This window comes from Diabrotica undecimpunctata, chromosome 8 (genome assembly GCF_040954645.1).
Source record: "Diabrotica undecimpunctata isolate CICGRU chromosome 8, icDiaUnde3, whole genome shotgun sequence".
NCBI classification, from domain to species: domain Eukaryota; kingdom Metazoa; phylum Arthropoda; class Insecta; order Coleoptera; family Chrysomelidae; genus Diabrotica; species Diabrotica undecimpunctata.
The window spans coordinates 53694224-53708401 of record NC_092810.1 but is presented as its reverse complement, the minus strand read 5'-3'; the positions used below and the strand labels follow the sequence as shown (position 1 = coordinate 53708401).

The window sequence follows — 14178 nt, the reverse complement described above, 5'->3', positions numbered from 1 at the left end:
GCTGTTTTCCCTTGGAGATCCGTTGTGTGTAGGGTATTATCTCATTGTGGGTTTGGTTTTACAGTTTCTGGTGTGACTTTTCTATTTCCACTACTTTTCTTCATTCTTCTCCCTCTTTTATTGTCCTTTCTATATTTCCAATGTCCGTACTCCTTAAGTCTTCTTTCACTTGTTGTCTCCATCTCAGCTTAGGTCTGCCTCTGGTTCTTTTACCTGGTGGAATCCATTTCGTTATAACTTTTAACTGATTGCTTTTCTCTCTTCTCAATTTGTGTTTATACCATCTAATTCTTTGTGCTTTTATTACTTTAACTATATTTTCTTGCTTCACCCATTCTTGTATTTCGTGATTCATCCTCTCCGTTTTCCCTCTTTGATCTAAGTATTATTCTCGTAATCTTCCTATCAAAAGCTCTCAAATGCTCTTCTTCTGTTGCTGTTAATGTAAATGTTTCTGCAGCATATACTACTATTGGTCTTATGGTCGTTTTGTAGATTTTCATTTTTGTGTTTCGGCCTATCTTCTTACCTCTTAACATTTTTTTATTTCTATAGAATGCTGTATTTCAGTCTTCTCAGTTAAGCATTGTTTTTTTGTTTATTGGAGGGTTTTTCTGCATTCTTGTTGATAGTTCTTGCATTTGACAGCTTTTTTATTATCTTGTCTAGTGAAAGAATAAATAGTACCGTTGAGAGCGCATTTTCTTGTCTTGCTCCATTTTTTATTTTTATTATTTCTGTTCTTTCTCTTGTATTGTCATTTCAATTATTTTTACAATTATATTTGGTATATTACTCTTTTGTAAGTCTTGGATCATTTTTCTTCAGTTTAGTTTGTCAAACGCCTGTTTAAAATCTAGAAAAAGGATATGTGTTTTTCCGTCGTAATGGTATGTTTTCTCTATCACTTGTTTTAGTATAGGTATACCTTCTATCGTGGATCTTCCTTTTAAAAAACCGTACTGGTAATCTCCTATGCTTTGTTCTGTATATATTGTTAGTCTGACTTTAATTATACCAGTCATTACTTCATACGTTAAATTAAGTTAATTAATTGTTCGGTAATTTTTGCATATTTTATGGTCTCCTTGTTTTGGGATTGTCACTAAAATTCCGGTCTTCCATTCTTTGGGCATTATCTCTTTGTTCCATATATTCTGTATTAGTTCATAAACCTGTCTGTATAGTGCTTCCTCACCGTATTTTACAAGTTCGGCACATATTCCGTCTTCTCCCGATGTTTTCCTGTTTTTAAGTTTGCATATTTTATCTTTCACTTCTGTATAGGTCAATTCTTCTTCTTCATCTTGCTACGTGTTCATTATTGTTTCTATTTTTTCTTCTTTATCCGTTTCTTGATATATATTTCTTCGAAATACTTCTGCCTTTTTCTGCTTCTATAGCTATATTAGCTGTCCGTTTTCGGTTACCTAGTTTTAAGTACCAGTACAATGGTTTTGAGTTGTGTCTTTTATTTTCTGTTTCTATCTCGTTCATAATTTCTTTTACTTATTTGTTTTTTTTTCGATATAAACAATGTCTTTGTCTTTTACCTTTGATCTTTGTATTTTTCTAGTTCCTCTTCTTTGCTTGTGCAATTTCCATTTTATTCTTGTTTTATTCTTTTCTTTCACTGCTAATTTGCACTCATCGTCAAACCAATTATTTCTTCTTTTATTTTGTATTTTGTCTACCACTTTTTCTGCTGCATGATTATGCAATGATTGTAATGGAAGGTTACTAATGGCAGTAGATATAGTAAGAAAGGTCAATTGATTTAAAAAATCTAACATTTTAAATTTAGTTTAGTTTCATTATAAATTCTTGGAGGATATTATTTTTTTGAATCCCTAGAGTCTTAAGGAATCCAAGAAATTCAGTTAGTATGAATAAGTCATTTTAGATATTTGTAGTAGTTATTTGTTATGTATTTAAATGTATTTTTGTAAATTCTTTATTATCTATTACTTTCGTCAACAGATGTTTGTGCCTCTCAACAGTACATTATCATTTTTTTTTATAATTCTGTGGATTATCTAAAAACACTAGATATAATAGGCTATTAATTATGTACTTAGAAAGGAACTACAACTTTAAAGGGGTTTTATTGTTTCATATGGTCAATAGACCGCCAAATATGAAAAAACCGCATTAATTTAGGTGCGTTTTTTGAGAGACAGAGTGCGTTTTTGGGAAAGGAGAGAGTTTGTTCCTATGTGGGCTGAAGTGGCATTATAATTCAAATCAACACAAAATTTTAGTTTGCTACAGATCTCCTAAAGGTAAATTTGATGTATTTTATGAAAAACTTAATCTTATTTTAAATTCAAATTTTAAACCAAATCAATTCATATTTTTAACAGGCGATTTTAATGTAAATTCCATGACACTAAATAATTCACACAGATTTTCTGGTCTTCTAGCATCTTATGGTTTGTCACCCAGAAACTTTACACCTACAAGGTCGACTTCCACATGCGGAAATATTTTGGATCAGGTATATACAAATTGTGATGATTGTATAGGTACTGTAAATGTAAATACTGAATCGGATCACGATATATTCCTATTGAGGTTGAATTTTAACTATGACATCAGTTCGAAATACTTTCAGAGTAACACATGAAGGCGCTATAGATGCATTCAACAATCTCTTGAGTAAAGAAACATGGCAAGATGTTTATCATGCAACTGATGTTGAGAGTAAATATAATGCCTTTCATGATAAATTACAGTTCTATTTCAATATTAGTTGTCCTATTAGAAAAATCAAACATTACCAAAACCAAATAAAAAAAACATGGGTCGCACAAGAAGTAAAATCTTCCTCAGAAAGTCTGAAGGATTTGTATATTTTGAGTAAGGCATACCCTGACCTAAAAACTCTATACACACAAAAAAAATATCAGCACAAAGTTCTTGTTGAGGCCACAAAGGGTCAGTTTTATTTTAACAAAATCTCTGAATCCTCTAACAAAAACAAAACCACATGGGCTGTTATAAATGGAAAACAAAATGGAAAACAAAAAAATCATAAAAATATCTGTCTAAAAATAGATGGTACTAGGATTACAGATTCAGATATAATATCTAACAAATTTAATGATTACTTTATAGATGCACCAATAGATATAATTAGTAAAATAATTAAATCAGATTTAAATTTTCAGCATTCCAACGATTTTATTCAAAATAGTTTGTTCCTATCTTATGTAACAGAGGAAGATATCTTAGACATAATAAAATATAAAATTAAAAACAAACCATCGTGTGGTTTTGATGAAATATCAGGTATAGTAATTAAGAAAATTGCGTCTCAGATTTTGACACCACTTGCTCACATTATAAAAAATGCTTCTTTTAATGCTGGTGTTTTTCCCAGTTTGCTGAAAACTTCGGTATTAAAACAAGGTGATCCTGAAGTAATGTCAAATTTTCGACCATTGTCTGTTCCATCTGTGATATCTAAGATTATTGAATATGCAATGCTAAAACAACTTTTATTATTTTTAGATATCAACCAAATTATCACAAAGCATCAACATGGATTTCGAAATAAATTTTCTACTTCCACAGCCATTAACAGTTTCTATGAGGAAGTCTTAATCTCTATTGAAAACAGTGAAAATCCAACTGCCATTTTTTGTGACCTCAGTCGTGCTTTTGATTGTGTGCAACACGATGTACTCCTCGATAGATTGTACAGATATGGTGTTAGGGGAGTTGCCCATAGTTGGTTTGGTTCCTATCTGAAAGACCGGCACCAAATAGTTAGAGTGAAAAATAACTTCAAGGTTTCAATGTCTGATCCGATTGTTAATAAAAATGGAGTACCACAAGGTTCCATATTGGGCCCGATATTATTTATTTTGTATATTAATGAACTACCAAATGTAATGTCTGATGCATTTGTATCAGTTTCTGCTGATGACTCAACAATGCTATATCGCGATAAAGACATAAATTTTTTACAAGATAAAATAACAAACTTACTGAAGACCTTCTCTGATTGGTCCAGTAATCAGTCGCTCCTGTTTAATGTTCATAAAACTAAATTTTTATCATTTACATCTCGTTCAAATTCTACTAAACCTAATTTAAGTATTTCCATCAATGGTGAGGGTATTTTGAGTTGTAGTGATGTGAAGTTTTTAGAAGTGACTTTCGACTCTCATTTATCTTTTAAGACTCATTGTTGGAATGTATGTAAAAACCTCAATTCTAAATGTTATCAATTGAGAAATTTGGGTAGAGTACTTAGTCTGCAACACCTTCGTCTTTTTTATTTTGCTGAGGTACAATCGACAATGAGTTACGGTATAACTGTCTGGGGTGGCTCTTCTAGTATAAAGGACGTTTTTAAGGCCCAAAAGCGTATTGTCAGATGTATTGCAGGTGTTCCGTATGGTTGGTCTTGTAAAAACCTATTTAGAGATTTAAATATATTAACAGTGTATGGAATTTACATTTTGGAATTATTAATACTAATTCATAAAAATAAAAGAACTTTTTTATGTAACAGTGATATTCACTCACACAACACAAGAAATAAGAGACAGTTTGTAGTACCCTATCGACATTTAGAAATAAGTAGGAAGTCATCTACTGTCTCTGGTTTACTACTGTATAATCAACTTCCTCAAAAATTTAAAAACATTTATTCAACTACAGCTTTTGAAAACCAAGTCAAAGAGTACCTAGTGACCATGTGTCCTTATACATTAGGTGAATATTACCAGACTGTATCTGTAAATGCCCAAGCTGCAACATAACCAAATTCAATATTATTTTAATTATATTATGATGTCCATATTGTACGTTTTATATGTATTTTAATGTTTTAAATATTTTTAGTGTATTGTTTTCATTTTTTTGTAATGACTTTATAGTGATTTATATTATACTTTGTAATTATTTATAATTTATATTTATAATTTTAGTTTTGACTTGCTGTAAACCTTGTTGTAACTTACAGTCAAATAAACTATCTATCTATCTATCTATCTATCTATCTATCTATGCGCTAGGTTGCATTTGGGTGAATTCTGTGCTTTTTTGGTACATATACAACTACAAAAAATATATTTAAAATTAAATTTCCTATCCAAACGTTACCTTTTAAAGTCAAAAATAATTTTTTTTTCAAAAATGTATTCAAAAAATGAACAAAAAAAAACAGGAACTCACCTTTTTTTTCGTAACTTATTTTCACGCGTTACAGGTATAAGCATTGCTTTACAGAAAAAAATATTCTTTCACTTCAGAACGACGTTTGGTAGAAGTCTTTCAAGGTTAGTAGAAGTGATTCACAGTGTCCGAGATACAATTTTTAAAGTTCTATACTCACACCATTTTTAGGTAATTTTCCTTATTCTTTTGCAAATCTATTTAAATAACTTTTTTATACGCAATGATATATTAAAAAGAAAGAAAAAACAATTAACTTTAAAACGGTTTTACTACAGAAAGTTTTAGGACTAATTTTAAGGGTTTACAGCTATTTTTTAAATTTTTCTATATAACTTTTTTTCTTACATACATTTAGGTATATGCATTACTAAATAAAAAAAGATTATTTTCTGTACTTTAAACAGTCTACTGTTAAATATTCTATGGCCAACGGTAACCAATATATCGTTTGTCAAATTGTAATGCTTACAACGATTTGTATATATCTAAATGTACAAGGAAAGAATACTCCAGTCGTCAGAAAATTCCACTGAACCTCTAAAAACCGTACGAACTATCTGAATTTTACTGAGAATGTCAATTTTGGCAACCCAAAAAAGATGCAAAAAAGTTTGCCACCCCCGAGCTTTCACCTAAAATCCCCTGTCGTAGCAGGAGATGTAGAGGAATGTAGAAATGTAGAGGATGTAGGTAAACAAGAAATGTAGCAGAGATAATTTTGAACAAAACTAGCACTAGCAACTAGCAAAATTCAAAAATTGTATACGAAAGCTGCACTCTTTATCTTTAAAATCCATTTTACTTTTTGCAGATAGGACAATCTGATCAAAAGATATCGAATTTTTGCCATCGAAATGATACAAATTTTATTTAAAAAAATTATTTCACGCTTGCCGAATTCAAAATCGCGGGTCGATGTAAAGCATTGTTTTTGTTCATGAGAATGGTTCATTCTACACCAAAAATGTTCTAATTAACATTTTTGTTTAAAATTATCTCAGTTACATTTTTTCATTAAAACATTTTTTTCTACTGCGTACAGATTCTTGGTAAATCGAAGTTCTTCGTTCCCTTCTCCCCTACGGGGGGATTTAGCCGGGTAGGAGTGGCAAACGCTTTTTGCATCTTTTTGGTATCTCCAAGTTGACATTCTCAGCAAAATTCAGCTAATTCGTATGATTTTTAAAAGTTTAGAGGAATTTTCGTCTCTGACGACTGGAGTATTCTTTCCTTGAACATTTAGGTATATACAAATCATTGCAAGCATCACAATTTGACATACAGGTAGTCTTAACATATTTTACAATAGACTATTTTAAAGTATGCAGATATATATTTTAAACATAAGATATGCAGATGACACCGTGATTATGGGAAGCTCTGCTGAACAACTCCAATTACTGCTAAACAAAACAAAGAGTTTCTGTGAAAAATATGGACTAAAAAAGAATATAAAAAAGAGCAAATACATGATAATAAAAAAGAAAACAAATATACCAACAAACATACATTTGGGAAATGTACCGATAGAAAGGGTTGATAAATACAAATACCTAGGAATCTGAATTTCAGACAATAATGATCAAACAACCGAAATAAGAGCCAGGATAAAAATAGCAAGAAATGCGTTTGTAAAAATGAAAACAATTCTCTGCAACAAAGACCTTAGATTAGAACTGAGAGTAAGAGCACTGAGATGCTACGTGTTTTCGATACTGCAATATGGACTTAAAAGCTGGACATTAAAGCAACAACACATAAATAAGTTACAGTCCTTTGAAAAGTAGTGCTACAGGAGGATGCTTAGAATAGCGTGGTCACAGAAGAAAACTAACACGGAAGTATTGCGAGAAATGGGCAAATAATGCGAAATAATAAACACAATAAAAATAAGAAAGTTACAATATCTGGAACGCGTAATGAGGGGACAGCGATATGAACTGCTAAGGCTGATAATACCGGGGAAGATAAGAGGAGGAAGGAATATAGGAAGAAGGGGAGTGTAATGGTTGGAGAATTTAAGGGACTGGTTTAAATGCAGTTCTATAGAACTCTTCAGAGCAGCAGTAGACATCTACAGTAGATGATTTTAAAGGTAATTATTTTTTCTTTCTATTCAATAGCCCATTGTATATACCTAAAGCTGCGTAGAAAAAAAGTTATAGAACAACGTTTAAGAAAAAATAGGAAAAATGGCTCAAAAATAGAGTGAGTGGCGAACTTCTAAAAATCGTATATCGGATACTGTAAATCTTAAAGACTTCTACTATACCTCATTTTAAAGCAAAAGGATATAAGTTTTTTTCTGTAAAGCAATATAACCCCATTTAAAAAAGTTTTGGGTTATGAGACAATAAAGAAAAATTGCGTATATTCCTGTCTTTTTGCTTGGTTTTTTGAATTTATCAATCAAAAAAAAATGTTTGAGTTTAAAAGGTGACATTTCGACAGCAAATTTAATTTTGAACAAGTTTTCTGTAGATATATATTTACTAAAAGTGCATAGAATTCACCTAAATGCACCCTAGTGCATAAGGACAAATTCATCCCCTTCTCAAAAACGTACCACTTTAAATGGTAGCTGTCAGAGACACTCAGTAGAGCCTGTAATTTTTGAATAAAAGTTATTGTTGATAATTTTGGACTTTTATTCCATCGAACGATATTGATGTAGAACGGGTAGATTAACATTGATACAACCAACATTTGGCGACCGTGACAGGACGGGCAGTTTACGGGAATAATCGTTTTTGAGTATACCGGGTGTGCCGAAAGTGTAGTGATCTAACCGGACACACTTTACCGCACGTTTAATTTGTTGTTGTTCCGATAAACGTGTGGAGTTTGGTCAAGTGTGCATTGTGAATCATGGATCAAAACAAAAAGCACCGTAAAGTACTCCGTACCACCTTTACTAAATCGGCGAAAGAGTTGGAAGAGCTGTTGTCGGCGCCGGAAGGAAAGGTACGTTTAATCGTTGTGACCTTAGAAATTTTGAAACAAAAATATGAGGATCTAAGGAAAGTTGACAGCGATATATACCAGTGTCTGTTGGAAAGTGATGAAAGTGAAGCAGACTTGTTGGCAGAGATAGATGGTAGCGAAGTTTATCTAAGGAAATTTACCGACCTGAACACACAGGCTGAGGATTTTCTACAGAAGCCGCGGGACGAGCCAGGTGAAGAGGTAGACTCCATGGCCTCGGAAAGTAGTGTAGGCAGCAGATCAGGTAGGCGTAAATTTAAATTACCTACTCTAGAACTTAAGAAGTTTGATGGAAATATCAGAAACTGGTTGCCCTTCTGGTCCCAGTTTCAAAAGATACATAATGATCCGGATATAGATTTAAATGATAAAGTGGAATATCTGGTCCAATGTACGTTAATGGGTAGTCGGGCAAGACAGTTAGTTGATAGTTTTCCAGCCACTGGGAACAATTATGGTAAAATGGTAGACTGTCTTCTTTCGCGATTCGGGCGGGATGATTTGCAAATAGAGGTATACGTGCGGGAGTTGCTAAAATTAGTAATTAATAACACCTCGTCTGGCAATAAAAGGGATCTATCTTTGTTGTACCACAATCTCGAAACTCAATTACGGGCGTTAGAGACACTTGGGATAAAATCAGATAATTACGCGGCGATGCTGTTTCCGTTAGTAGAATCGTGTTTACCATCGGAACTATTGAGAGTTTGGCAACGTATTCCCGAGGGACCCGAGGTCGCTGGATCACAAGCTTTTATAAATACGGTGGGCGTTTCTACTGTAGAAAATCGACTTAACAATCTCATGCACTTTTTGAAAAAGGAAGTCGATAATGAACAGCACATTTCTTTAGCGGTGGAAGGCTTTGATCTACCTAGTGCAGCAAATAGAGATGTTAAACGGCCTAGTCAGAAATCGCGGATACCACAAGAAAACTTTTCTACGGCAATGGGTCTAATAAATTCAGAAGTGACAACGAAGTGCCTTTTTTGCCAAAATTCGCACGACAGTACTGGCTGCTTTAAAGCTCAGAAGTTGACCTACGAGCAAAAAAGAAATATTTTGGCACAAAAGGGTGCATGCTTTCAATGCTTAAAAATTGGCCATCAAGCTCGAAAATGTCGAGGTCATTTAAGTTGCTTAGTTTGTAGTAGAATGGGGAAAGAATGTGAAATTCTCATGACCGTCAAAACTAAAAAGTTGGAATATCTAGGTCATGTAATGAGAAATCAAGAACGTTACGGCCTTCTCCAGCTGATTCTCCAAGGGAAAGTAAATGGTAAGAGAGGACCGGGAAGAAGAAGCATTTCCTGGCTTCAAAATTTGCGAAAGTGGTATAACACGACTACCACTGAACTGTTCCGCGCTGCAATAAGCAAAGTGAAGATAGCCGTGATGATCGCCAACGTCCGGAACGGATAGGCACTTTAAGAAGAAGAAGAAGTTTGTAGTAGATCACATGTTTCTCTAATGTGTCCGACACTTTCATTTAATAGAACAAAGGCAAATAATTTGGAGCAAAAACAACAAGATGATACGGTAGCGAAAGTCGATCAGGCACTTGCGAATAGTTCTAATACGAACACACAGGTTTTTTTGCAGACGCTGCGCGTAAAAATGACTCATTTAGGTAAATCGAGACATGTGCGAGCATTGATTGATACTGGATCGCAGAAATCATATATTTTGAAGGCGACAGCTAAATTTTTGGGATATCAGTCAAAAGGAAAAATTAGTCTCGTTCATGGGTTATTCGGAGGAAGTAATTTGATGCAAAATCATGATTGCTATGACGTGGAATTAAATCACGATACTTATAGTTGTACCTTTGAAGCACTGGATCAAGCTTTTATTTGCAATAGTGTATCTTCCATATTCGATGGCCCCTGGACGGAAGAGCTTCGTAAATTAAATATTGAAATATCTGACTCATATGATTCTACTCCAATTGAACTTTTGATAGGATCAGATATCGCGGGCAAACTTTACACTGGAAGAAGACATATTTTGAATTGTAACTTGGTAGCGATAGAGACCCTATTAGGCTGGACTCTAATGGGAAAGATACCAGTTGAAACGCATAGTAACTTATCTATGATCTCGCTCTCTCTTTTTGTCAATAATGCCCCTATTACGAATCTTTGGGAGCTCGACGTACTAGGCATAAATGATCCAATGGAAAGGAAGACTCGCGATGAAACCGCATTAGCAGCAAAGAACCTTTTTCTGGAAACCATTTCTGTTGACACCGATGGACGATATGAAGTTAGGCTCCCATGGTTGGAGGGACATCCAGCGCTGCCTAGTAACTATCACTTGGCAAAAAGTAGATTAGATAACACGGTGAAGAAGATTACTAAGGATGGTTATTTTGAGGCATATGACCAAGTATTTCAAGAGTGGTTAAATGACAATATTATTGAGGAGGTAGTGGAGGAGCAAAGGAACCAGGAAGCCCATTACCTACCACACCGGCCAGTGATTAAACCAAGTAGCAATACTACGAAAATACGACCAGTTTTCGATGCATCAGCCAGAGAAAAGGATAGCCCTTCTTTGAACCAGTGTCTAGAAAAGGGGGTGAATTTAATTGAGCTAATTCCCGCTATTTTGTTGAGGTTCAGACAGCAGAAATTTGGAGTAACTTCAGACATTAGCAAAGCTTTTCTACAGATCAGTGTACATCCGAAAGACAGAGATTTCCTTCGATTTCTATGGTATAATAAGGAGAACAACCTTAAAGTGTTTCGTCATCGACGGGTAGTGTTTGGAATCAACAGTAGCCCGTTCTTGTTGGGAGCTTCATTAGAATGTCATCTGTCAAAACTTGTGGATGAGTATGACTCGAAAGCTTCTTTTACTACAGACACTGTTAAGAAACTGTCAAACAGTTTTTAGGTGGACAACTGTGTTACTAGTGTTGCTAGTGAAATAGAATTGAAAACCTTTATCAAAGAGGCAAATATGATAATGGCTAAAGGAAAATTCGACTTAAGAGGGTGGGAGTTTACTCACCAAGTTCAAAATGATTCCTTTAACATTTTTACGGTGGTTCTGGGAATTAAGTGGAACAAGCTGGATGACACTTTATCTATAAACCAAGACGACGAAGATATCGAACAGATTTAAAGTAAATCGGTAACCAAAAGATTGATGCTATGCCAAGCACAACGAATATTTGACCCCATAGGTTACAGTTGCCCAGTCACCCTACTACCAAAGCTGTGGTTACAGAAAACATGGGAGAAGCAACTTGGATGGGACACGCTGGTTGACGAGGAACTGGAAACTCTTTTCCGTAGCTGGATAAAACAGCTTTCTTATCTAAATGCAATAAAGATACCTAGGTGGATAAACGCTGGTACTGAAGAAGCAGAACACTGGACGTTTCATACATTTTGCGATGCCAGCAAGGAAGCCTCTTCCGCTGTGGTATTTTTGAGAGGAATTAGGGACGGGCGTGTATTCGTACATCTCTTAGCGGCTAAATCAAGGGTAGCCCCAATAACAAAGCTGTCAATACCTCGTCTGGAGTTAATGGCTGCGGTGATTGGTGTGAGGCTATATACTACTGTCAAGGAAAGCCTCAACATTGAAATGGAATCTTTTTTCTGGAGTGACTCGACCACCGTACTGTCATGGATAAGGAGACCCGAGGAATGGTCTACATTTGTCTGGAATCGTGTGTCAGAGATACGGAAATTATCTCATGGTGAAAACTGGCACCACGTTCCTGGTAGACTGAATCCTGCTGACCTTCCATCGCGGGGTTGTTCAGCCAAGCAGTTACTCGAATCAAGATGGTGGGAGGGGTCACAATGGCTTTATCAGGACATGGCGATTGATCCTCAAGTAGATCTGGATTACAATGAAGATGAGATCAATCAAGAGAGGAAGGTCAAATTGGTTGCCACATTAATTAATGATGAGCATTCGAAGATGTCATTAGATGATTGGCATTTTGGTTTCTTTTCCCAATATCTGAAGACTCTCCGTATGTGTGCATGGATATTCCGATTTCTTCATAACTCAAGAAATAAAGATCGACTCAGAGGTCACTTATGCTCCGAGGAAATTGACCGAGCCGAAATTTTTGTTCTTCGTATAGTGCAAAAGGAGTCCTTCTGCGATAAGAACGATAAACGACTATGTGGCATGGACGTTTATAAAGATGATGATGACTTAATTCGACTAAAGCCACGGATCAGTAACAGAAGCGACTGTAAAAGCTTTCTATTTCCCATAGTTTTGCCTGCCAAACATTTTTTGGTCAATCAGCTTATATTCAGAGAACACTTAAAATCATGTCATAGTGGGACACAGGGACTTATGAGCAGATTACGTCAAAATTATTGGATTCTAGGAGGACGTCGGACTATAAAATCTGCAATTTCCAATTGTGTCGTGTGCAAGAGACAAAATGCCAAACCTTTTATCGTGAGTGCACCTCCATTACCAGTTGATCGTGTTCGAGATGCCAACGCGTTTGAAATAACAGGGGTTGATTTCGCAGGCCCTCTATATCTGAGGACTGGGGAAAAGGTGTGGGTATGCCTCTTCACATGTGCCGTGTATCGTGCCGTACACCTTGAACTTTGTACTGCATTATCGGTTGTTAGTTTTATGCAGGCTTTACGACGCTTTATTGCCCGACGGGGTCGTCCAAAGACTATTTATAGTGATAATGGGACCAATTTTGTTGGTACTGAAAATGCCTTTCTTCGAGTGGACTTTGAGAAAATCGCCGAGAGCAGTAGTGTCGAACGTATTCAATGGCGATTTAACCCTACTACGGCCGCGTGGTGGGGAGGATTTTGGGAAAGACTTGTGGGGGTTTTGAAGCAGTTATTGCGCAATGTGTTAGGACAGGCCTCGCTAGACTACGAAAGTTTAATGACAGTAATTTGCGATTGCGAAGCCATCATCAATTCAAGGCCACTTACCTCTTCTAATTACCCAAACGACTTGATACCTTTAACACCCATGATGTTTCTTAGAGACCAGACAGAGAGTGGGGTTCCAGACTGTGATGCTGTTGACCAAAAGGCTCTATCTAGGAAAGTGGTGTACAGACAAAAACTGGTTGATGATCTTCGACGAAGGTTTCGCAACGAGTATTTAGGCCAGTTAAAGTTATGGTTTAAAGGAAGAAGTAGCCAACAAGTTAAAGTGGGAGACATGGTCTTGGTTGGCAATGACCAAGATAAGCGAATCAATTGGCCACTTGGTCGAGTAGTGAAACTTCTTCCTGGAAAAGATAAGCAAGTGCGACTTGTGAGAGTTAATACCGAAAGGGGACAATTTCTGAGACCTGTGCAACGCTTGTACCCTTTGGAATGCACAGTCAATTCTATCCGAAGAGAGGGCAATTCGAACAACTTGGACTCTGAGGGAAACAACGACCCAGGCATCTCTTCTCGAGCCCAGTGGAAAGAAGTTGAGGTGCGCGCGGTTGAAAGTGCAAACGAGTGTGATGACGCGAAGACGGGAGTATCTAAAAGCAGAGTATCCGAAACGCACAAAAGTGATACGCGCTACGTTACGCGGAGTGGGCGTAAGGTTAAAACATCTGCTAGATATACTGACTTTTTTATGAACTAGTTTGTAGAATGTTTTAATTTTCTTGTGTGTTATTGTTTCTGTTTCTTGTGTAGTAGGTTTTCTTTTATTTTTTATGTTGTTGTCTCTGATTGTTTGTGAGTCACGTTTCTTATTGTAACTTTGCCTCAGGTGGGAGGATGTCAGAGACAGTCAGTAGATTATTTTATTATTTATGGCTTAAGTCGAGTATTATTGCTTATTAAGCATAAGACGCACTTAAAAGATGTTTATTCTAAATATTAGGGCGACGTGGTTTTTATGTTTATATCTCACGTCGAGAATGTGTAATTAAATTTAACGACTTCCCGCTTTGATTATATTTTTATTTCGGAGAAGCCGTGGCATGTTTATATTAATTTAAAAGATTGTAAAATCAGTACCTTTGTGAACTTACCACCGATA

General features: G+C 35.5%; 3 protein-coding genes across 3 annotated transcripts in view; 2 read left to right on the top strand and 1 right to left on the bottom strand.

Annotated features, from left to right (window-relative positions):
- Positions 1 to 14178, bottom strand: part of LOC140448413 (melatonin receptor type 1A-like) — a 245660-nt gene that overhangs the window by 36489 nt on the left and 194993 nt on the right. The gene's annotated exons all lie outside the window — the stretch shown is intronic.
- On the top strand, positions 8059 to 11073 carry LOC140448827 (uncharacterized). The gene is made up of 2 exons (XM_072541947.1): positions 8059 to 9144; positions 9778 to 11073. The coding sequence occupies exons 1-2, from the start codon at positions 8059 to 8061 to the stop codon at positions 11071 to 11073; spliced, it is 2382 nt and encodes a 793-aa protein (XP_072398048.1).
- LOC140448826 (uncharacterized) lies at positions 11329 to 13776 on the top strand. Its single transcript, XM_072541946.1, has one exon. The coding sequence runs from the start codon at positions 11329 to 11331 to the stop codon at positions 13774 to 13776; it is 2448 nt and encodes an 815-aa protein (XP_072398047.1).

Bases quoted from the DNA above. Each gene is read 5' to 3' on its own strand.
- LOC140448827 (XM_072541947.1), top strand. From the start codon at position 8,059: ATGGATCAAAACAAAAAGCACCGTAAAGTACTCCGTACCACCTTTACT. The intron at 9,145-9,777 runs GTGACAACGAAG...GTTTTTTTGCAG, and splicing joins TGGGTCTAATAAATTCAGAA to ACGCTGCGCGTAAAAATGAC.
- LOC140448826 (XM_072541946.1), top strand. From the start codon at position 11,329: ATGCTATGCCAAGCACAACGAATATTTGACCCCATAGGTTACAGTTGC.